This window comes from Sinohyriopsis cumingii, chromosome 13 (genome assembly GCF_028554795.1).
Source record: "Sinohyriopsis cumingii isolate HCF-2022 chromosome 13, ASM2855479v2, whole genome shotgun sequence".
Classification (NCBI taxonomy): domain Eukaryota; kingdom Metazoa; phylum Mollusca; class Bivalvia; order Unionida; family Unionidae; genus Sinohyriopsis; species Sinohyriopsis cumingii.
This window is the reverse complement of record NC_142973.1, coordinates 9,816,009-9,839,772: the sequence shown is the minus strand read 5'-3', so window position 1 is coordinate 9,839,772 and position 23,764 is coordinate 9,816,009. Positions and strand designations below refer to the sequence as shown.

The 23,764-nt window shown below is 34.3% G+C and overlaps 1 protein-coding gene across 3 annotated transcripts in view; it reads left to right on the top strand.

The window, feature by feature from the left end:
• LOC149784929 (ferric reductase 1-like) overlaps nucleotides 1–23,764 on the top strand; it is a 112,047-nt gene that overhangs the window by 78,922 nt on the left and 9,361 nt on the right. For all 3 annotated transcript variants that reach the window (XR_016425335.1, XM_089978557.1, XM_089978555.1), the window contains exons 8-15: nucleotides 928–1,123; nucleotides 2,843–2,956; nucleotides 6,909–7,024; nucleotides 9,689–9,775; nucleotides 11,589–11,663; nucleotides 16,275–16,374; nucleotides 20,724–20,858; nucleotides 22,399–22,466. Coding sequence is in view for 2 of the 3 variants with exons in the window: in XM_089978557.1 (XP_089834683.1) it covers nucleotides 928–1,123; nucleotides 2,843–2,956; nucleotides 6,909–7,024; nucleotides 9,689–9,775; nucleotides 11,589–11,663; nucleotides 16,275–16,374; nucleotides 20,724–20,858; nucleotides 22,399–22,466 (891 nt within the window). In the remaining variant the exon portion in view is untranslated. The remainder of the gene's footprint in view (nucleotides 1–927; nucleotides 1,124–2,842; nucleotides 2,957–6,908; nucleotides 7,025–9,688; nucleotides 9,776–11,588; nucleotides 11,664–16,274; nucleotides 16,375–20,723; nucleotides 20,859–22,398; nucleotides 22,467–23,764) is intronic.

The following is a 23,764-nucleotide window of genomic DNA, read 5'->3' as shown; positions in this document are numbered from 1 at the left end:
ACTGAGACAGTGAAGAAGTGGCCATATTTGTTTTACTGTTCTATTGTCTGAACATTGCAAACATGCAAATCTGTAATTATATCCACAGACTGAGGTTACTAAGTTACCCTGACACTTTGTGCACAATCTATATTAGTTGCAGTGGTAGCACTTAGAACTATTATATTTCCTTCTATACAGATGTATTTCTGAATGTTTCAGGAGCTGGTTATAAGAGTCTGATACTTTGGTGGCCATTTTGTTCTGCATTAAAGAAAATTAGGAAATATAATCTAACCTTATTACAGTTCTTGAAAGCATAATATAATTTGGGTGACCATCACACTTGTCAGTAGGTCAAATCTGAATCACCTTGTGATCACCTCCCTCAAGCAGCATGTGGCATTGAATGCACAGAGCCATACAAATTTGAGCTTGTCATGGGAGTCAGGCTAGATTTGTCAATCTCTGCTTATATCATGTATGGGCCATGAACATTACATGTATGGGCCATGTGGCCTATTGTGTTGAAGATGTTGGATGACCCTATGCTATTTGCATTGGAAGCATAGACTTCTACCTGCAAAATCAATCAAAATCAATTTTTTCCCCGTTATAAAAAAAAGGAAATTGTCATTTTCAATAATTTGAGGAATGATGGAAGATGTTCCTAATGTAGATGAAATATCCATACAATTAAACATATTGCTTTAAGCTACTGTATCTACTTGCTTATAAGTCAGTCAAACTGCAAACAACAAAGATCATGATCTACCATAACATAATGCACCTTCAGATCATGGTCTATGTTAATGTTTTACTGATTACTCTCAACAACTACAGATCCAGATCTGCCTGTACATTATGCAATGGCAGATATGGGTTTGTGCAGTTTGTAATTGGAATTGTCTTATAAGCAAGTAAATATGGTGCTTAATCACTTTACAGCCTAAATATGGTATTACTGGAATGGCTGGTGGAAGTGTGGTAGATAGAGTCTTTACTTGCTCATTTTCTCGAGCCAAAACAGCTACCAATTTTTCAAGTGGCAGACGTAAAAAGCGAGCTGCTGTCTCAGCTGCAACCTTCTTTGACCTCAATGAAGACTGGTATCTCATGTTTGCACAAGGAAAAGGACCAGCAAGTGAGTTGTTATCTACATTGTATGTAATGGATCTTTAGTCAGTGCTCTTGTCAGAAAAGATGATATGAAACAATATGAATTATATAATATGCAATCAGATCCTTAATGTTACAGATGTATTACGTAGAATTCAATGAATTTTATAAATATTTCTGATGAACACATGTTTGACATTCAGTTTATCAGATGACTTGAACTGTATTAACTCAATGTTCTTATGAAATATTTCTTGGTTTTATAACAGTGTGACCTACATTTGGCATGATATTATAACATTTTGTGATAATGCTTTGTAAGTAATGTGTTAACATTGTGTGATAAATTAAGTTATGTATGCAGTACAAAAATATCCCAAATTTTACAGAAACATGATTTACTCATAAAATCTGGGAAAGGTTTTCTGTACTGATGGTTGCCCTGTCATAGTTGTATTAAGGGCAATGAAAGGGTACATTGGTATTAAGGGTAATGAAAGGGTTCATTGGTATTAAGGGTAATGAAAGGGTACATTGGTATTAAAGGCAATGAATGAACCTGAACCGGAGTGCATGTTTAATAGGACACACATATTTGACCCATGAATGAACCTTGACCACAGTGCATGTTTTGTAGGAAACACATATCTGACACATGCAATGATGCAAATTTAGATAAACATAAAATATAAATAAGTTTCTGGTTAGGGTGGTCAACTACTACTAGAAAGCTCATGGACATTAGGACACCTACCAGTAGTCTGATAAGTCAGCCCCTGAATCTGCATTCATATGATAATAAATACCATTACAGGTTTGGGGACTCACATTTATTGGACTACAAGACACCATCTGAAAAAGGAAATTGTTTGTTTATCGGTTAATCTCAAATAGATTTTTCTGTATGAACATGTAAACATGTGTGAAACTTTCCATTTGAGGGACCAATTACAATTTACAAGTAATTAATTGCAAATCTATCTATCTATCTAATTCGGATTTGTACAGTAATTTACCAGGCCACTAGAAAATCGGTTGGGCAACCAATTTTTCAAAGCTTATAGCCGAGGGACAACCATGGATTTTCCAAATATTTCTACCCCTGTATACCTTGGCAGATGAATCTCAGTGTATTGAATTTAAGCAATTCAAAGCCCAAAACGTGTTGACCATTATCAATATATATTGTCAACTATCCAAAGAGCTAGTCACAAACATTGTTATAATTAAGGAAGGAATACATGTCAGATGCAATACAAATGGGGAGCTATCCGCTCACAACTTTTCAGTAATGCACAATGCCAAGCTTTTTTATTTTTAAGATGACTTCTGATAAGGAAAATAATAAAGTAAGGTTCCAATGTACATTACAGATATGAATGGAATGTGTGAAAAGTTCTATGAAATAAGACTGACTTACTTTCAAATTAAGATATTAAATTTTTTTTTTAGGGCTGGCAATGGAAATTTGGGCTGTATTGTGGTCCTAATTAATATAGAAGAATCATCTCTGACAGATGCAAAATGCAGAAAATTTATGGTCTTTATGACATTATTTTGAATTGATAAATGTTTTCACATTTTGCAAAATGCACACAGTTTCTTGTCTTTATGATATCATCATGAATTGACAGATGTGTTTCACATTTGCAAAATGCACCAGTTTCTTGTCTTTATGACATTATCATGAATGGATTGATGTGTATTCATGTGATGTCTTTTATAAGTACTTTTGTAATTTTAGATGCCAAGCAAGAGCATACCATTAATCCAATGTTTTCAAAAGTGAAGGCAGATCTTCAGTCTATGATGGACCTGAAAGCATACTCCAAAAATGTGGACCTAGCCAAAGTTCATGGTAAGGCCATAAAGTGCATATATCTGACTATATATGTCTTCAAGATTAATTCTCCTATGAGTAGCCATGACAATGGAGAGAAGGCATCTGCCTTGTCTGTTTGAACCAGGCGGGTGGGTCAGCTTATTATTTTAAAATGGTTTCTTATTTAAACATGAACCAATCTAGGTCAAACTAGTGGATGAACTTATCATCTAGCATGGACTTGTCACTGAGGAATGTGGCAAGAATTACTTCCCATATTGTACATGGTAACATGTTCTACCCACATTGTACATGGTAACATTTTCTACCCACATTGTTCATGGTAATACTTCTTCCCACATTGTACATGGTAACATTTTCTTCTCACATTGTTCATAGTAATACTTCTTCCCACATTGTACATGGTAACATTTTCTTCCCAAATTTACATGGTATTATTTTCTCCACACATTGTACATGGTAACATTTTCTACCCACACTGTACATAGTAATACTTCTTCCCACATTGTACATGGTAACATTTTCTACCCACATTGTACATAGTAATACTTCTTCCCATATTGTACATGGTAACATGTTCTACCCACATTGTACATGGTAACATTTTCTACCCACATTGTACATAGTAATACTTCTTCCCACATTGTACATGGTAACATTTTCTACCCACATTGTACATAGTAATACTTCTTCCCATATTGTACATGGTAACATGTTCTACCCACATTGTACATGGTAACATTTTCTACCCACATTGTACATAGTAATACTTCTTCCCACATTGTACATGGTAACATTTTCTACCCACATTGTACATAGTAATACTTCTTCCCACATTGTACATGGTAACATTTTCTACCCACATTGTACATAGTAATACTTCTTCCCATATTGTACATGGTAACATGTTCTACCCACATTGTACATGGTAACATTTTCTACCCACATTGTACATAGTAATACTTCTTCCCATATTGTACATGGTAACATTTTCTACCCACATTGTACATGGTAACATTTTCTTCTCACATTGTTAATAGTAATACTTCTTCCCATATTGTACATGGTAACATTTTCTACCCACATTGTACATAGTAATACTTCTTCCCACATTGTACATGGTAACATTTTCTTCCCAAATTTACATAGTATTATTTTCTCCACACATTGTAAATGGTAATATTTTCTCCCCACATTGTAAATGGTAACACTTCTTCACATCGTACAAGGTAACAATTCTTCCCACATTGTAGATGTAAACACTACATCCCACACTGTACATGGTAACACTTCTTCCAAAATTGTAAAAGACTTCATGTAATGTCTAGTTGGTCCTGGCTTCATGTAATGTCTAGTTGGTTCTGGCTTCATGTAATGTCTAGTTGGTCCTGGCTTCATGTAATGTCTAGTTGGTCCTGACTTCATGTAATGTCTAGTTGTTCCTAGCTTCATGTAATGTCTAGTTGGTCCTGACTTCATGTAATGTCTAGTTGGTCCTAGCTTCATGTAATGTCTAGTTGGTCCTGACTTCATGTAATGTCTAGTCGTTCCTAGCTTCATGTAATGTCTAGTTGGTCCTGGCTTCATGTAATGTCTAGTTGGTCCTGACTTCATGTAATGTCTAGTTGGTCCTAGCTTCATGTAATGTCTAGTTGGTCCTGGCTTCATGTAATGTCTAGTTGGTCCTGACTTCATGTAATGTCTAGTTGGTCCTAGCTTCATGTAATGTCTAGTTGGTCCTGGCTTCATGTAATGTCTAGTTGGTCCTGACTTCATGTAATGTCTAGTTGTTCCTGGCTTCATGTAAAGTCTAGTTGGTCCTGACTTCATGTAATGTCTAGTTGGTCCTAGCTTCATGTAATGTCTAGTTGGTCCTGGTCAAACTCCAGTATGGTCACCACATCAGCCATCTTTTAAACCATGTTACCATTACTCTTAAACAGGACATCATATTGACATGGGGTTTCCACCAGAAGATTTTTTATGATACATCTTGTTTGTCATAGATTAAAATAGTTCTTCCAGAATAGACAGCACCATAGCTATCCTGAAAATATTCTTATTTCTGCTCCTAATCAGAAAGTGTTATCATGCTCAGCATTGAGTGATCACCAGAAGATCTTACAGTATTTAGTTTGTCTTAAGTAAAAACTGTTATGATCTGATATTCAATGTGGCTGCCACAGGAGTCAAATTAGAACTTTAATTGCTACTCCTCCAGGATAGAAAGACATACAGTAGGTGATACAAGACATAAAGCATTACAGGAGTGATGAAACAATATGTATGATGATACAGATTCCTTCCTTGTCCATTTGTCTTTTCATGTAATGTCATTGTTACTATTGATACAGATTCCTTCATTGTCCATTTGTCTATTTATGTAATGTCATTGTTACTATTGATACAGATTCCTTCCTTGTCCATTTGTCTTTTCATGTAATGTCATTGTTACTACTAATACAGATTTCTTCCTTGTCCATTTGTCTTTTCATGTAATGTCATTGTTACTATTGATACAGATTCCTTCCTTGTCCATTTGTCTATTTATGTAATGTCATTGTTACAATTTTGGCATTGTAAGTGTGGAGCAATTAAGGTTGCTAGTATGACCTGAACATATGATGGATGACATTCTTGAGTTTGGGTGAGAATTGTACACAGGTAGATACGGATGTATTCATCTTTTTGCAGAATGCCTTATGATTGGGTCTATACTGTACATGTTTGGGTAGGAATTGTACACAGGTAGATATGGATGTATACATCCTATTGCAGGATCCCTTATGATTGGGTCTATACTGTACATGTTTGGGTGAGAATTGTACACAGGTAGATACGGATGTATTCATCCTATTGCAGGATCCCTTATGATTGGGTCTATACTGTACATGTTTGGGTGAGAATTGTACACAGGTAGATACGGATGTATTCATCCTATTGCAGGATCCCTGATGACTGGGTCTATACTGTACCATGTTTAGGTGAGAATTGTACACAGGTGGATACGGATGTATTCATCCTATTGCAGGATCCCTCATGATTGGGTCTATATACTGTACATGTTTGGGTATGAATTGTACACAGGTAGATACGGATGTATTCATCCTATTGCAGGATGCCTGATGATTGGGTCTATACTGTACATGTTTGGGTGGGAATTGTACACGGGTAGATACTGATGTATTCATCCTATTACAGGATCCCTTATGATTGGGTCTATACTGTACCATGTTTGGGTGGGAATTGTACACAGGTAGATACTGATGTATTCATCCTATTACAAGGTGCCTTATGATTGGGTCTATACTGTACATGTTTGGGTATGAATTGTACACAGGTAGATACTGATGTATTCATCCTATTGCAGGATCCCTTATGATTGGGTCTATACTGTACATGTTTGGGTGAGAATTGTACACAGGTAGATACTGATGTATTCATCCTATTACAGGATGCCTTATGATTGGGTCTATACAGTACATGTTTGGATAAGAATTGTACATGTCAGGTAGATACTGATGTATTCATCCTATTACAGGATGCCTTATGATTGGGTCTATACTGTACATGTTTGGGTAAGAATTGTACATGTCAGGTAGATACTGATGTATTCATCTTATTGCAGAATGCCTTATGATTGGGTCTATACTGTACATGCTTGGGTAAGAATTGTACACATCAGGTAGATACTGATGTATTCATCTTATTGCAGAATGCCTTATGATTGGGTCTATACTGTACATGTTTGGGTGAGAATTGTACACAGGTAGATACTGATGTATTCATCCTATTGCAGGATCCCTTATGATTGGGTCTATACTGTACCTGTTTGGGTGAGAATTGTACGCAGGTAGATACTGATGTATTCATCCTATTACAGGATGCCTTATCATTGGGTCTATACTGTACATGTTTGGGTGAGAATTGTACACAGGTAGATACTGATATATTCATTCTATTGCAGGATCCCTGATGATTGTTGCTTGGATCTTACTAGCCAGCATAGGGATTGTGATGGCACGATTCTACAAACCTGTTTGGCCCGACTCCAAATTATTCGGTGAAAAAGTCTGGTTTCAGGTAAATAATAAGAGAGAATATGCCATCAAAGTTCAGCATGTTAATACTAGATGGAAAATTATATTTTAAGTAATATATTGATCCCAAATTCAAACTTGATCAACTTCCCTAGCTTGCCCTTGCAAATCTTGAAACTTTTTGTAAACTACCTATGCCTTCTTCCTGGATGCTGAAGCTTTTCACATGCATGTATTGCCTGATTTAAAATGGAAGTATGCCTTCTACCTAGATCTTGAAGCTAGAACCTTAACTTCTGACATGATGTGTTAGGACTCTTTGGTCTTTTAGTAAGTAAAAGAAAGAAGCAAAACCAACAAGTTTTGTAAAAAAATTAAATAATTTAATCATAAGTTACTTAATTCTAAAAGTTCTAAATTGAAAATTTAACTTACATTTTTGTGAATTAAATCCCAAGTAACCCTATAAGTTCTTCCACAAGTCCAAACTAATTTTTAATGTACCAAATAAATTCTAAGTCTTGAATGTGCTGATGTACCAATAGCCTTGAATATGATGGAAGTTCCAACAGTATTGGTATGTCCCAATGGCATTGTTCTGATTGTCTTTGAATGAATTCACAATAATCCCCCGAATAGTGTTCAATCCAAATATTAATATGAGCACTTTGTATTTCCAATAAATAATTTTAATAAATTATTCCTTTAAAATTAAATCTAAACATAACATTACATACTTCTGCAAACTAAAAATAAAATAAGAATAGGAATAGGAATAATTGTTTGCTTCACTCATTATATACGTCTCAAAAACGCTGTTACAACTCTATGTTACAATTCATCCTCATGCGATATATGTCGTAATACATTCCAGATATGGGGCCCCAAGTGACCGAGTGGTCTAAAGCGCTCACCGTTACAGATCACTGCCATCTCACCTCTGTCTGCGTCGGTTCGAGTCTCGGATTCGGCTAATGTGGTTATGTGAGAAAGCTTGTCAGTAGCTTCTCATGGGTTGGTGGTTCTTTCCGGGGTTTTTCCGGGTTCTTCCTCCACCATTAATACTAGCCGCCATGTATAGCCTATCTTGTGCTGAAAAGTGGCATTAAACCCTACAACAACAACAACAACAACAACATTCCAGATATATGTTGCAATACTCAATCATACCAGTGGAAACTTTCCTCAAACTGTAAACAGATTCATTATCAAGACTGGGTCTACAACCCAAACCCAAGTAAACAAACCTATTTATAGCATCTTTATATTAAAATATAATCTACAATCATGGACAAAAATTAGCTATGTAATACCTCATTTACACATGATCATAACATTCATCAATTATGAACAAAAATTAAACACAATATAGATATATATAACACATGCATCATGTCTCCCTGCTGTGACTGCATGATTATTACAGTATTAATGTTCTGGGAGAAGAATTAATTCAAACATTGCACTTTAATTTAATTTTATAATGCCCTTTTCCTAGATTATCCCCCATGTTCAATCCTCACACCATAACACACTGCATAGATTGACTGTATATCCAGTATGTACAGTTTTATAAGAAGAAAAAACTGCACCTTTAGTATCTGAATGTCAAATCAAGTGAGCTTTGAAACCTTCCTTTGGGGACCCCATGAGAGAAAGCGAAAATAAAACTCCTCTTACTTAAGACAGCATATAGATAAGTATTGTAAAGTTAGTTTTGTGATTTTGTATCCATTGATTTATGGTCAGACTGATGGTTATATGTAGGAGATAATAATATCCACAATTCCTAAAAACAACCTTAAATAAAAAGAAAAAATAATGTAGTAGCCAAGACAGTTACATAGAAATGACATTACTGCAGGATGATCTAGTCCTGTCACTTTGTAGAAAAAATGTCCTAGCTACCATGGTGTGAATTAAAGTCATAGAAAATGCTTTGGGAATAATTTATTACATCCAGTTTATTATATATATTTGATTATTTGGTATGAATGGAAAGAATGTAAGAAGAGTTATGTAAGTTGCAGCAATCCAGATTCAGTGTCGCTTATTCTTGTGATCAGTCAAGGTTGTATGCACAGTGCAAAACAAGCACTTTGCTGCAAGCTAATCGGTCTCTGGCTGGTTTATAGTAACATACTGTAAAACTTTGATAATCCAAGCATGAATCACCCAGATACTCCATATCACTCAGATACCCTGTATCAGATACTCCATATCACTCAGGTACCCTGTATCAGATACTCCATATCACTCAGGTACCCTGTATCAGAGACTCCATATCACTCATATACCCTGTATTAGATACTCCATATCACTAAGATACCCTGTATCAGATACACCATATCACTCAGATACCCTGTATCAGATACTCCATATGACTTGTATACACAATATCAGATATTTTATATCACTCATCTACTCCAAATCACTCATATTCTCTGTATCAGATATGCTATCTTACTTCGATCCTTATCACTTGGTCCATGCATAAACCCTTCCCATAAAACCTTTCCTTTCCTATAACCTTTACAACTTAAACAGATGCAGACCTCCCCCACCCATAAAGATCTCAACCAAAAACATCTGCATTCATTGCTTCAAATGTCCAAAGTTCTATAAGCAGTTATCATTTCATTGTAGTAGGAGTATTATGATAATGCAGTCATACATACTTTGAATCTTTTTATTTATTGATTTTCAGATTCATCGTGCCTGCATGATTGTACTTCTTGTTCTTGTGGTTGCATCTTTTATCATCATATTTGTCAAGGCTGGTGGTTATAGTGAGGTGAGTTACTGATAAATTTCATGATTAAACCAATGACATGTTAAAAGTGCCATTAAACCATGAACAAAACACGTCTTCCTCTTCTCCTTCTTCTTTCTGCTTTTTTTAAAAACATTTGTCCATACAGAATCAGTTCCAGCTCAACAGCATAAAAAATTTGGTGGCAGCAGTGGTACATTTATGATAGAGAATTTTACAATCACTAACCCATGAAGAACTGGACCATTAGTCCAGGTTATAAAAGATGGCTTCCAGAGAAACTCCAGTATTAGAGAATTCCATTAATGGACAAGATTGAGTAAGAGAATTTGCCAGGACACAAGCTCCTTTCCTGGACTATCCCCATTTGACCATAGAATGATTCTCCAAGCTGAAAGGATTTTCAGGAAAAGAACCAGTATAAAAATCTGATGATGAAACTCATATATTATGTTGACCCTTGACTGTACTGGTTTATCTGAATCTAAGATTATAGTGAGGTCCATGCCATGTAACCTTCCCAAATCACTTAGCAGCTTTACAATAATTTCAGTTATCTACCTGATCCTAGTTTGAGCCACTCACCATATCCCTTCCCACAGTTTCATGCACATCTGTTATGAGTGATTGGATTTGGTAACGAGTCCTTGATCCAAGGGGAGACCACTCTTGTCTGATTTCTGTCTCAAAAATTGAGGGACTTAAAGCAGAATCTGGACATCCTGTGGGTTCAAAAGTCAAAGAGCTTGGAAAACTAGTGTCTATCACCTTATAACAGAGATGAGGTTGTCCTTCTTAGTTGTGCACAGACAAGGGGAAGTGTGAATAACTGCTGCAGGATACTGTGGGGGGTTATGGGATAATATTCTATATGGGACAGTGGACAGGAAAAATATCTCTGTAGGGGTTATGGGATAATATTCTATATGGGACAGTGGACAGGAAAAATATCTCTGTAGGGGTTATGGGATAATATTCTATATGGGACAGTGGACAGGAAGAATATCTCTGACTGAAGAGGTGGTAAATCAGGAAATCAGTCTGGTGGTTGGTGACATGACAGATTTAAATGACCACTTGGTACATTTGATTTCTGAATAACAACTGGGTGGAAAACATGCAATGGAATTAGTCACCAGTCTGAGAGAGGTAGATTAAGTGTTTCTCCATGATTTGAGACCATAACTATATCAGGTATAAACTTAACATCTTTGTCAATTCAACCAAGAAACCAATTAAAGCAGTACTGAGCTAATATGAAGAATTAAATACAACAAAGTCTGGACCATTTTCAGAACTAGTTCAACATAGTGTTCTACCCTACAACACCTGCAGAAATCGAGGAACAACTTTCTAGAGACTTCTTTGTAGATTCCAAGTTACCATGGATGCCTGGTTTGGTACAGAACTTAAGATGTTTACAATAATATACATCTTTGGAGTACTGTATCAGAAGGGTCTTAAAACTGCAGTCTTCACTCTATATGTGATTTCTTTACATTTTGGCCTTTTGACGTATGAAGCTTATGTTATGTGTCTGTGATTACTAATAGCTCTAACTCTTTAGTAGTAGTATTAGTACAGCAGAACCTATCTTGAAAGACCACCCTCTACTATCAGAAAATAATGGTCCCTCAAGACAGGTGGTCTCTCAAGACAGGTGATAACACTATTATATAATCAGTAAATCTAAGCAATGAGAATCTGGTCTCTTTAAACAGGTGGTCTATCAATTTTGGTTTAACTGTAGTAGTAGTATTAGTATGTATGTAGTAGTAGCATATCTGATATTTTTTTGTCAAATCAGAACATGTCATCTCTGTTTATTCTTCAGACAGGTGGTTGGACAGACTTTCAAAAGGCCCATCCTATACTGGGAATTATCATTATGGTACTGACTATTATTAATGTAAGTATGTTACAAATTTCTGATTTCACTATTCACTAGAGTAGTGTTTTCTGAGTCGTTCAGTGAATGACTTTTTTGCCTGTACAGTGGAGTGATTTTTTTCTTGTACAGTAGAGTGACTTTATTTCCTGTACAATAGTTCATCTATTATTCACTCTTGTATTGAAAAATTGCTGCATAATCTCTATGAAACTATTTTGCTCCTGCACCTCACCCCAACGTCATGATATTGTGAATATATACATACAGTGGTTCTCACTACAATGTTATCCTTGGAAACTATAGTAAACCAAGTTACAGAAAAGTATAGAAATATAAAAAATATATAGTTTAGCCAGTAAAATGGGACATTACTTTAGATGTGTTATATCAGGAATTAGATCTGGGTGCCATGATAAATTTGGACCATGGTTTCTTTCAGTACTTCTGAATATATCATGATAAATACCATAGTATACCAAAATCATATCATGATATATATCACAGTATACCAAAATCATATCATGATATATACCACAGTATATCAAAATCATACCATGATACATACCACAGTATACCAAAATCATACCATGATACATACCACAGTATACCAAAATCATATCATGATATATACCACAGTATACCAAAATCATATTATGATACATACCACAGTATACCAAAATCATACCATGATACATACCACAGTATACCAAAATCATGCCATGATACATACCACAGTATACCAAAATCATACCATGATACATACCACAGTATACCAAAATCATTTCATGATATATACCACAATATACCAAAATCATATTATGATACATACCACAGTATACAAAATCATGTCATGATACATACCACAGTATACCAAAATCATATCATGATACATACCACAGTATACCAAAATCATATCATGATATATACCACAGTTTACCATATCATGATACATACCACAGTATACCAAAGTCATGTCATGATACATACCACAGTATACCAAAGTCATGTCATGATACATACCACAGTATACCAAAGTCATATCATGATACATACCACAATATACCAAAATCATATTATGATACATACCACAGTATACCAAAGTCATGTCATGATATATACCACAGTATACCAAAATCATATCATGATATATACCACAGTATACCAAAATCATATCATGATACATACCACAATATACCAAAATCATATCATGATACATACCACAGTATACCAAAATCATACCATGATACATACCACAGTATACCAAAATCATACCATGATACATACCACAATATACCAAAATCATTTCATGATATATACCACAATATACCAAAATCATATCATGATACATACCACAGTATACCAAAGTCATATCATGATATATACCACAGTATACAAAATCATATCATGATATATACCACAATATACCAAAATCATATCATGATATATACCACAATATACCAAAATCATATCATGATATATACCACAGTATACCCAAATCATATCATGATACATACCACAGTATACCAAAGTCATATCATGATATATACCACAATATACCAAAATCATATTATGATACATACCACAGTATACCAAAATCATATCATCATATATACCACAGTATACCAAAATCATATCATGATATATACCACAGTATACCAAAATCATATGATATATACCACAGTATACCAAAATCATATCATGATATATACCACAATATACCAAAATCATATTATGATACATACCACAATATACCAAAATCATATGATATATACCACAGTATACCCAAATCATATCATAATATATACCACAGTATACCAAAATCATATCACGATACATACCACAGTATACCAAAGTCATATTACGGACCAACAATTTAATATGGGGGGGCAATAGTTTGTCTGTCTTTAACTGGAATAAATATCTTGAGTTAATTTATAGCAAAATCACAGCATATTATAGTCATTCCATTATTTGAAAAAAATTATCTTGAGATAATAGAAATAAAAATATCTCAGTACAACAGAAATTCGACCTCCTCCAAATTGACCTTACATTAGACAAGTTTACTATGTGTATGTGAATATTTTTATATGTTGTAATCTTAGAACTGTAACTAAAATGGGATGATTAAACACACATTATTGCTGATGTCCTGGAAAGGCAATATGCTGACATTATGGAGGCTTATTGATAAAAATAGAAAGTGTTGACAATGAAACCTACAATTTACTAGCTACAGTACTGATATAATAGACAGGAAAACTTTATGTGAGAGAGCCAGTAAACATCTATTAAACATAAAGTACACTTACTCAGCAAACAAGAAAATATTTAGTGGACTTTAGAAATGGAATAAAATTCAAACAGTAAATTCATCACAAAATTACTTGGGAATTTCCATAATTCCTTACTGACAAAAAGTACCTATTTACCGGAACAGTTAAAAAGTACTGTGGTACATACCACTGGAAAAATTTACCATTAAACTGGTATGCTGGTAATAATGCAACCTCTATGCTCAGGAATCATGTTATTCTGTGGATTTTTATAGTGAAATCCATTATTATGTCTGCATTATATCAGGGATCATGTTATACCAAGGCTCTTCATAGTGAGATCCATTACTAAATCTGTGTTATATCAGGGATCATGTTTTACAGCGGAACTTCACAGTGAGATTCTGACTATGCCTATGTTATATCTTGACCCATAATTAAGGTTAGGAGTTTGGCCCTATAATAGTGCTAAAATGTAGTCTGCTTACAGAATTCAGACAAGAGTGGTATCCCTCTCCACATTCATCATAAAAGAAGTCATTGGCTCAAGGTCAGAAATGATTTTCTCCAGCTTTTATTGCAGGGATCTGGTTATATACAATTGTTGTAACCTTCCCAAATCACTTAGCAGCTTTACAATAATTTCGGTTGCTCTATTTTTAGGTGCAAGGAAAACAGTATGATCATAAATACAGAAAAAAGGAAACCCCTACTAGTTACAACACAACAAAAATGAGCAAGGCTTTATAGCGACAAAAAATCCAGGTTCTCTTTGACAACATGAGCCTCAATATGACCTCTCAAGATAGAATTCTTGGTGTATTCATGGATAACAATCTTACTTGGTCTATTCACATTAAACATATTTCAGAAAAGGTTAATTCTTACCTTTGGCTACAGAGGAAAATCAAAACATACATTCCTCTTCAGTATAGGGTCATCTTTTATAAAAGTTATATTCAGCCATGTCTGGACTACTTTAATGTAATTTGGGGTAATACCTCTAATTCAAACATAACAACACTTTTAAGACCCCAAAAGAGGGCTTGCCATTTAATTCTAGATCAAAGTATAGACAATTTTCAGGATGCAATGAATAATATAAAGGTTTTAACAATACATGAAAGAATATTTCTTAGAAAGGCCAAATTGATGAATAAAGTATCCAGAAAAGACATTCCTGTGTATCTAAGCAATATCTTTCACCAAAGAGATGCTGATGGTACTCTAAATTTAAGGTCCATAAGAAGAAAAAATTACATTGTACCAAGGCCAAAAAAGGAAATGTTTAAAAAGAGTTTTCAATATACTGGTCTACTGGTATGAATCAACATTCCCAGTGACATAAGGCAGGCTCCTAGCATTTCTTTTTTTTAATAATCAATGTCTTAAATGGATGAAATCTTTAGAAAATTGAAAAGTTCTAGTACAAAAAATATTGCCCGGTTTTCTGTAATTTTGCATTATTTTCATAGCTGAATTTTTCAATGCAGGATATTTAATGTTTTATATATGTTTATGTTTTCACTGATGCCTGTACATGTGCTCCAGGCTTGATGCTTTGAATTTTAAAATTAATTATTTAGTGTCAAGCCAGACTCTTCACATCATGTTGTGTATATACTGTATATATTGTACATAACAGATAGAAGGCCTCAAGGTAGATTAGTTCTGTAACTAATTGAGTTACCTTCTCTAAATAAAGTCTTTATTATTATTATTTATTATTTTTGTTGAATTTTTGGGAGCTAAAATATTTCTCAAAACTGTGTCCATTCATTTACCATGTGCCCCCCATGCTTGTATCTCACATGAGATTCAAAACAATGTTTAATGAACATAAGGCAGCTGGAGTTAGGGCCAACTCTAGGGTAAAGGGATGCAACTCCCATTGCTGCTTACCTTTTCTAATTATAGATTTTGATTTAGTAGCTTACATGAAGAAATGTGTAAAATGGTGACTTCTACCTGATCCTAGTATGAGCCACGCACCATATTCCTTTCCACAGTTTCATGCACATCTGTTATGATTGATTGGATTTGGTACCGGGCCCTTTATTCAAGGGGAGACCACTCTTGTCTGAATTCTGTCTCAGTAAACAGATCATTTTAGCACTATTTTCACTAAAACAAGTCAGTTTTTAGACTCAACATGTTTTTTTGACTCAATTAGCAATGATTCCACAGTTGTGATAATAGGATTCCTCCTCTAATTAAATTACCAACTACAGTACATATTTGTTAAAAACCTATGAAAATTGATACCAAAGACAACGAATGAATACACAGACAGTATATATCTGATTGTATATTGTTTTCGTTGGATAAGAAAGAAACTTGTAATTATTTGCAGCCTGTCATGGCCCAATTTAGACCACGTCCCGATGCACCCAGAAGAAAAATTTTCAACATTGCACATTTGGGAGTCGGAGCAGTTGCTTTCTTAGTTTCAAGTAAGTAAACTCTGTACTCATGTTTTACACATTACAGTAACACCTCCAAAAATTTCAATCCTGTCAAATTTTTTAAATAGAAAATCAATGGGAAAATAATTTTAAATTTAATCAACATTTGCTCTTAAATTTTCATTTTTAACCTGTCATTTGGGAAGTAGATATTAAATTACATAGCATGAAAATCATATATGAAATGTGACTTCACCAAGAAAACAGTCTGATGAAGGTATAATTTACTATGCTTTGTCACAAATGTCTTTCTGCAAGTGATAGAGAGAGAGTATAGGTGGCAAACAGTCACTTTTTACAACACTGCAAGAAACAGACTCAACAAAAACTTAATGTTCACTTTTTTAAGTGTATTCTAGTGACTAATGAAAACATGCAAATGTGTGCATGTATTTTCTAAAACATTTTATACCCAAGAAACATCCCCCAATGTCCAAATCACTGGTTATAAGATGGTGAACTGCTATTTAAAATAAAACAAAATCACAGAAAAAAAAATTAGAAGTCAATATTGCTCCTACTGTGTTGCTTACCTTTTAAAATGGAACTACCCTCATCCACATAATTAAAATTCCATCCTCCCATTGTATGAAAAGTTTAGGAAGTTCAGAATTTGAAAGAACACAGACCCAGACTGTTCCCCACATGATAGACCCATGCATAGTAGCCATTCTCCTTTTTATTGACCACATGTCTGATCAATTAAATTCTTAACTCCTGACAGAAATATTGACATCTGTCGTGTCAAGATGCATCACAGGTGTGTAAATACAGGTTTCTGTATAGCTACACTACTTATGCCCTCAGCTCATTGCATATCTGGTCATAGTTGATGCTCTGTTGTGATATTTTAGGACACCTTTGTTCTGTTTTCTTAGCAGCGCTGTTCAACATTACCCTTTTGTGTATGCCATAACTGTTCCTAATTTTATCATAATTCAGATATACTTTTTTTGCAGACTCATGGGTGGTATAATCTCCCCATTCATCATAATTCAAATATATTTTTTTGCAGACTCATGGGTGGTATAATCTCCCCATTCATCATAATTCAAATATACTTATTTACAGATTCATTGGTGGTATAATCTCCCCCTTCATCATAATTCAAATATATTTTCTTGCAGACTCATGGGTGGTATAATCTCCCCATTCATCATAATTCAAATATACTTTTTTTGCTGACTCATGGGTGGTATAATCTCCCCTTCATCGTAATTCAAATATACTTTTTGCAGACTCATGGGTGGTATAATCTCTCCATTCATCATAATTCAGATATACTTTTTTTTGCAGACTCATGGGTGGTATAGTCTCCCCATTCATCATAATTCAAATATACTTTTTTTGCAGACTCATAGGTGGTATAATCTCTCCATTCATCATAATTCAAATATACTTTTCTTGCAGACTCATGAGTGGTATAATCTCTCCATTCATCATAATTCAAATATACTTTTCTTCCAGACTCATGGGTGGTATAATCTCTCCATTCATCATAATTCAAATATAATTTTCTTGCAAACTCATGGGTGGTATAATCTCCCCATTCGTCATTATTCAGATATACTGTTTTTGCAGACTCATGGGTGGTATAATCTCTTCATTCGTCATAATTCAAATATACTTCTTTTGCAGACTCATGGGTGATATAATCTCCCCATTCATCATTATTCAGATATACTGTTTTTGCAGACTTATGGGCGATATAATCTCTCCATTCATCATACTTCAAATATACTTTTTTTTGCAGACTCATGGGTGGTATAATCTCCCCATTCATCATAATTCAAATATACTTCTTTTACAGACTCATGGGTGATATAATCTCCCCATTCATCATTATTCAGATATACTGTTTTTGCAGACTCATGGGTGATATAGTCTCCCCATTCATCATAATTCATATATACTTCTTTTGTTTGAAAACCTTATGCTTTTTCTCTATTTTCTCCTAATCCTTACTTACCTCACATATCGATTTATGTCACTGAGTGTAAAATTACAGCCATTGGATACCTTATCGAACATGTGCATTGAAACAATATAAAATGATTTATAATTCTTATTTCAAAAGGTTAAAATAAAAAATAAAACAAACACATGTAAAAGCTAATATTTAATTACCAGATTACAATATTGACCTTGATTTATCAAATCCTAGTAGCTGTGTGTATCTCTAGGAATGAAACACTGTAAGAAAATAGGTGGGGTCATCATCCTACATGGCTCATTTTTTGCTGGTGATTTGAATTCTTGGTTCGGAGCAACAATGAAAACCACAAAAATTGGTCCCCCATGAAAATTGATGATGTGACAGTATGTTCTATTAAAGATGATTATCTAACTTCTGCTTTTAACTGCTGGGCTTATGATTGGGGCTCATAATTTAGATGACTTATGCTATTCCCCTGCCATATGGAATCATTACAACTTTTCCATGGCAAATGACTTCATTTACCCTGTGTCACATGGCCTCATAGCACTTTTCCCTTATCAGATGGCTTCATTATACTTTTCCCTGGCCTGACGGCTTCATCACACCTTGCTCTGCACTGGATAGCTTCAGTCAATATTTCTTTAGCAAGATGGCTTCATTGACACATTTCCCTGGCCAGATGGTTTAATGTCCACCATCGTACAGCCATATGGTTTCATTACACATGTCTCTTTCCAGATGGCTTCATTATACTTTTCCCTGGCCTGATGGCTTCATCAGACCTTGCTCTGCACTGGATAGCTTCAGTCAATATTTCTTCAGCAAGATGGCTTCATTGACACATTTCCCTGGCCAGATGGTTTAATGTCCACTGTTGTACAGCCATATGGTTTCATTACACATGCCTCTTGCCAGATGGCTTCATTACACCTTTTCCTGGCTAGAGGGCTTCACAACACCTTTGTCTGGACCAGATGACTTCATTTATATCATTCCTCAATGAGATGATTTTAATGAATGATAACTTTCCCTTGTCAGATGGCATCAGTTAAATTTTTCTCTGGTCATATGGCTTCAGTACACCTTTCTCTGGACCAGATTCCTTCATTTAATCTTTCTTCAGTGATATGGCTTTATTTAGATCTTTCCCAGGCCAGAAGGTTTCAGTTACACCCTTCTCCTGTCACATGGCTTCATCATACATTTCCCTGACCAGATAGTTTAATTTACAACTTTGCCTGTCCAGTCGACTTCATTAAATTGTTTCCAGCTAGATGGCTTCATTACACCTTGCCCTGGCCAGATGGCCTTGTTACACTTTCTCTGGATGCTTCAATAACACCATTCCTCAGCTAGATGGCTTTATATATACCATTTCCTGGCCTGATGGCTTCATTACACCTTCCCCCTATCTTGATGGCTTCATTACACATTTCCACAGCCAGACAGCTTCATTTACACATTTTTCTAGCCAGATCACTTCATTTACACTTTTTTCCCAACCATATGGCTTCATTTACACATTTCCCTGGCCAGATGGCATCATAGCATATTGCCAGCAAGATGGCTTCATTTTTACACCTTTCACCCATCCAGTTGGCTTCATTACACCTTTCCCACAAGCACATGCTATTGTTGACATTCCACAATTAACTGTTCAAGGATTAAGCATACGGTTCATATTTCAATATGAATATTGTACAGTTTAAGGGGTTTAATATTCTAGAAGAGTGTAGTGTAGATTCTGCATGTGCAATAACATTGTACTATTTAAACTTTTTAACAACTGGATGAATTTTTGAGCCTCACTGAGAATTTGATGGCTGCTGTGCCTTACATTAAATTGGTGTGCTTAAATTAGATTTTTTAAATATTATATTAATAAAACATATAAAGAATTGAAATATGAATATTTAAAGGGATTTGATTGATAAGCTTTGTTGTTTTTGGAACAAATATCACTACCTAGATTCAGTTTGCAAGTCATAAACATTATTTAAATTATTTAATCTGATTAGAAAACATGGCACAGATATACCCTAGTCAAAGCACTTGATGGATAGATTAAGTAAAACTCCTTGAACAGTGTTAATAATAGACTGGATTCTATCAGTTAAGAGGGGAAAATAACTGAAATTATATGCACATATAAATATATACAATTAATAATAGCATGAATTAACAACCACTATATTCCAGAAATTGATATTCCTAATTGTATGTGAAATAAGTGGTCAGAATATTGGCAGGTATTCTTAATTTAGAGGATTTTTTTTTAAACAACTGGAAGTGACTAAAGCTATCGGGGAATAATTTCGTTGCAGGGCTGGTGGAAAATAAACTTTTTATATTGTATTAAATCCACACAATTCTCATTACTCATAAATGTTTATTTCAGTAATCAACATTTTCATTGGAGTGGGTTTAAAGATGGTGTCCAAGAACATGGAAAATGTCCTGTGGGGGTGTGTTGGATGGTTTATTGCAATCATGATAACCTTGGAAATACATGACTTTATACACAACAGAAAAGGTTAGTAACTAGGTTGTCTTTCCCTCTATTAGGGTCCAACAGATTTCAAATTCAGTTGATATCCTGGCAGGCTACTTATAAAACTATGAAACTGAATGAAACTTGGAGAATTTCCCTTTTTTCCTTATTATCAGTAATTTGTAACTATCCCAATTTGTGACATATTTTCAATAGTTATCTCCTTAAAATCTCTGCAAAAGTCACAACATCATGTAGTCCATCCTTAACGTGTTTAATGCATCTGTTATAAGTCCATCCTTAATGTCTTTAATGTATCTGTTACAAGTCCATCCTTAATGTCTTTAATGTTTCTGTAGTCCATCCTTAGTGTCTTTAATGTATCTGTTACAAGTCCATCCTTAATGTCTTTAATGTATCTGTAATCCATCCTTAACGTCTTTAATTTATCTGTTATAAGTCCATCCTTAATGTCTTTAATGTATATGTAGCCAATCCTTAGTGTCTTTAATGTATCTTTAGTTCAACCTTAATATAAATCTGTAACATATTGTTAATATGTGACTGTAGCCCATACTTAATATACATTTGTAGTCCATTCTTAATATATGTCTGTAGTCCATCCTTAACATATGTCTGTAGTCCATTCTTAATATATGTCTGTAGTCCATCCTTAATATATGTCTGTAGTCCATCCTTAATATATGTCCGTAGTCCATCCTTGATATATGCCTGTAGTCCATCCTTAATATATGTCTGTAGTCCATCCTTAATATATATCTGCAGTATACCCCTAATATAAGTTTGTAGTCCATCTTTAATATATCTATAGTCCATCCTTAATGTATGTAGTCCATACTTAATATGTGTCTGTAGTCCATACTTAATATGTGTCTGTAGTCCATCCTTAATATGTCTGCAGTATACCCCTAATATAAGTCTGTAGTCCATCTTTAATATATCTATAGTCCATCCTTAATGTATGTAGTCCATACTTAATATGTGTCTGTAGTCCATCCTTAATATAAGTATGTAGTCCAAAATCAAACCCAGCTGTATAATTTTTTCAAGGCTACATTATTTGTCATATCAAAGAGAGTAAACTGCTTATGGTTTTAATATAGAAGAGTTTCAGTGAATTCACTCTTCAGCATTCCATTGTCATTTATTCATGTACACTGCTCATCCAGTTGCAGATAATGTACTCAGATCATGTAATGCTCACACAAATCTGGATCCACCAGTTCAATTTAAATCTGAAGTAGAATGAACTGCATTGGACTGATTTGTAATGCACTTTTACATCTGGGTTTGGTGTCCAATTTAAATGAAGTGGAAGGAACTGATTAAACAGATATGCTGATGCACTGACAGATCTGGGTCTATTTGATCAATTGAAACAAATGAATGAACTGCATAGACAGGTCTGGGTCTATGCTGATTGCAGTTTACTTCACTGTGGAGTATACTGGTATGCAGAAAAATGTCAGAATATTTTATTTTAATCAACTAAAATATTAGCAGTATTGTTTTAAATATTCATTTACTTTTAAAGTTTTCAGATTCCCTTCTTTTGTTCCAGGCAATGATGTTAATAATTATGAGTTAACTAACACAGCTGAGAAACAACCCAGTGGTGAAAGATCTTTGGTAAGAAGAAGAAAGAAAAGAGAGAGACAGAGAGAGAGAAACAGAGAGAGGAGAATTGCAGTTGTCGGTTTTTTTTTGTTTTATGTACCTTTATCATCCACAGTTGTTCTCAGTAATTAAGCTTATAAAAAGGAATCTTGTTCGGTTTTTATTCATACAAAAAGTTAAATTTGTAAATATGAAAGTTACAACTAATAACATATAATTTAATTTTGATGATATAAATTTTACAAAATTTCCAAGAGGTTAAAGCTTCAGATTTTGTCAGTGAGGAACTGGTTATTTTCAGCTTTGAGGGAAGTATTCATTTAATAAAGTTAGTAAATTTCATCAGTTTACTAAATAATGGAGGGATTATATTTCCATTTTGTTAGGTACCATCCTGTACTTGAAAAATTAATCATTCATTATATTTTTAATGGTTTTTATTATCTGTCATTGTAATTACTGCTACTGTAATATCTATAACTTTTCAACACATTTTATTATTTTTTAAGTGTACAAATAAAGCCAATTTATTTTTTATTGCAAAATTTTAGGAAAGGTATATTTCTCTATATCAAACATTAGATAACAATGTATTTGCTATATATAACTCACTTATAAGACGAGTCCAACTGCAAACTGCACAGACCAAGATGTGTGGTCACATAATGCACCAGCAGATCTGGATCTGTACAATTTGTGTGGAGTAATCAGTAGAATAAGCAGCATGACCCTTATCTGCAGGTGGATTATGCTACAGCAGATCAGGATCTATGTTATTTGCAGTTGGACTCGACTTATTAGCAAGTATTGACAGTGACAGAAGATATGTATAGAATTAGAGATAATATGTTAATCTGAAATGTTAAAAAACCCATCAGGTATGTGTTACCATTATGCGTGAATTTTACACATTGAAACAGCTCTAAATGTTAATGCTAAGTCATGATAAAATAGTCTAGTTACAGAAGGAATTGTAACAATTACTATCTCAACTCGCTTGTAAGTTGGAACCATCTGCAAACAGGTAGACCCAGATATGCCATTGCATAATGTGTCTGTGTAGTTTGTTCAGAGTAGTCAGTAGAACAAACAGCATAGACTCTGATCTGCTGGTGCATTATACAATGGCAGATCTGTGTCTGTACAGTTTGCGGTTAGATCAAATTTTATTGCTGATTTGTGAGTATATATAGTACATGCAGAATTTTATTTAAAAGTTGTCTACTTTAGGTGCATTTAATATACAGCAGCAGATTATGAAATCTCAGTGATGAAGCTGACCAGTGACTTAAAAGAGATCTATTTTCTAT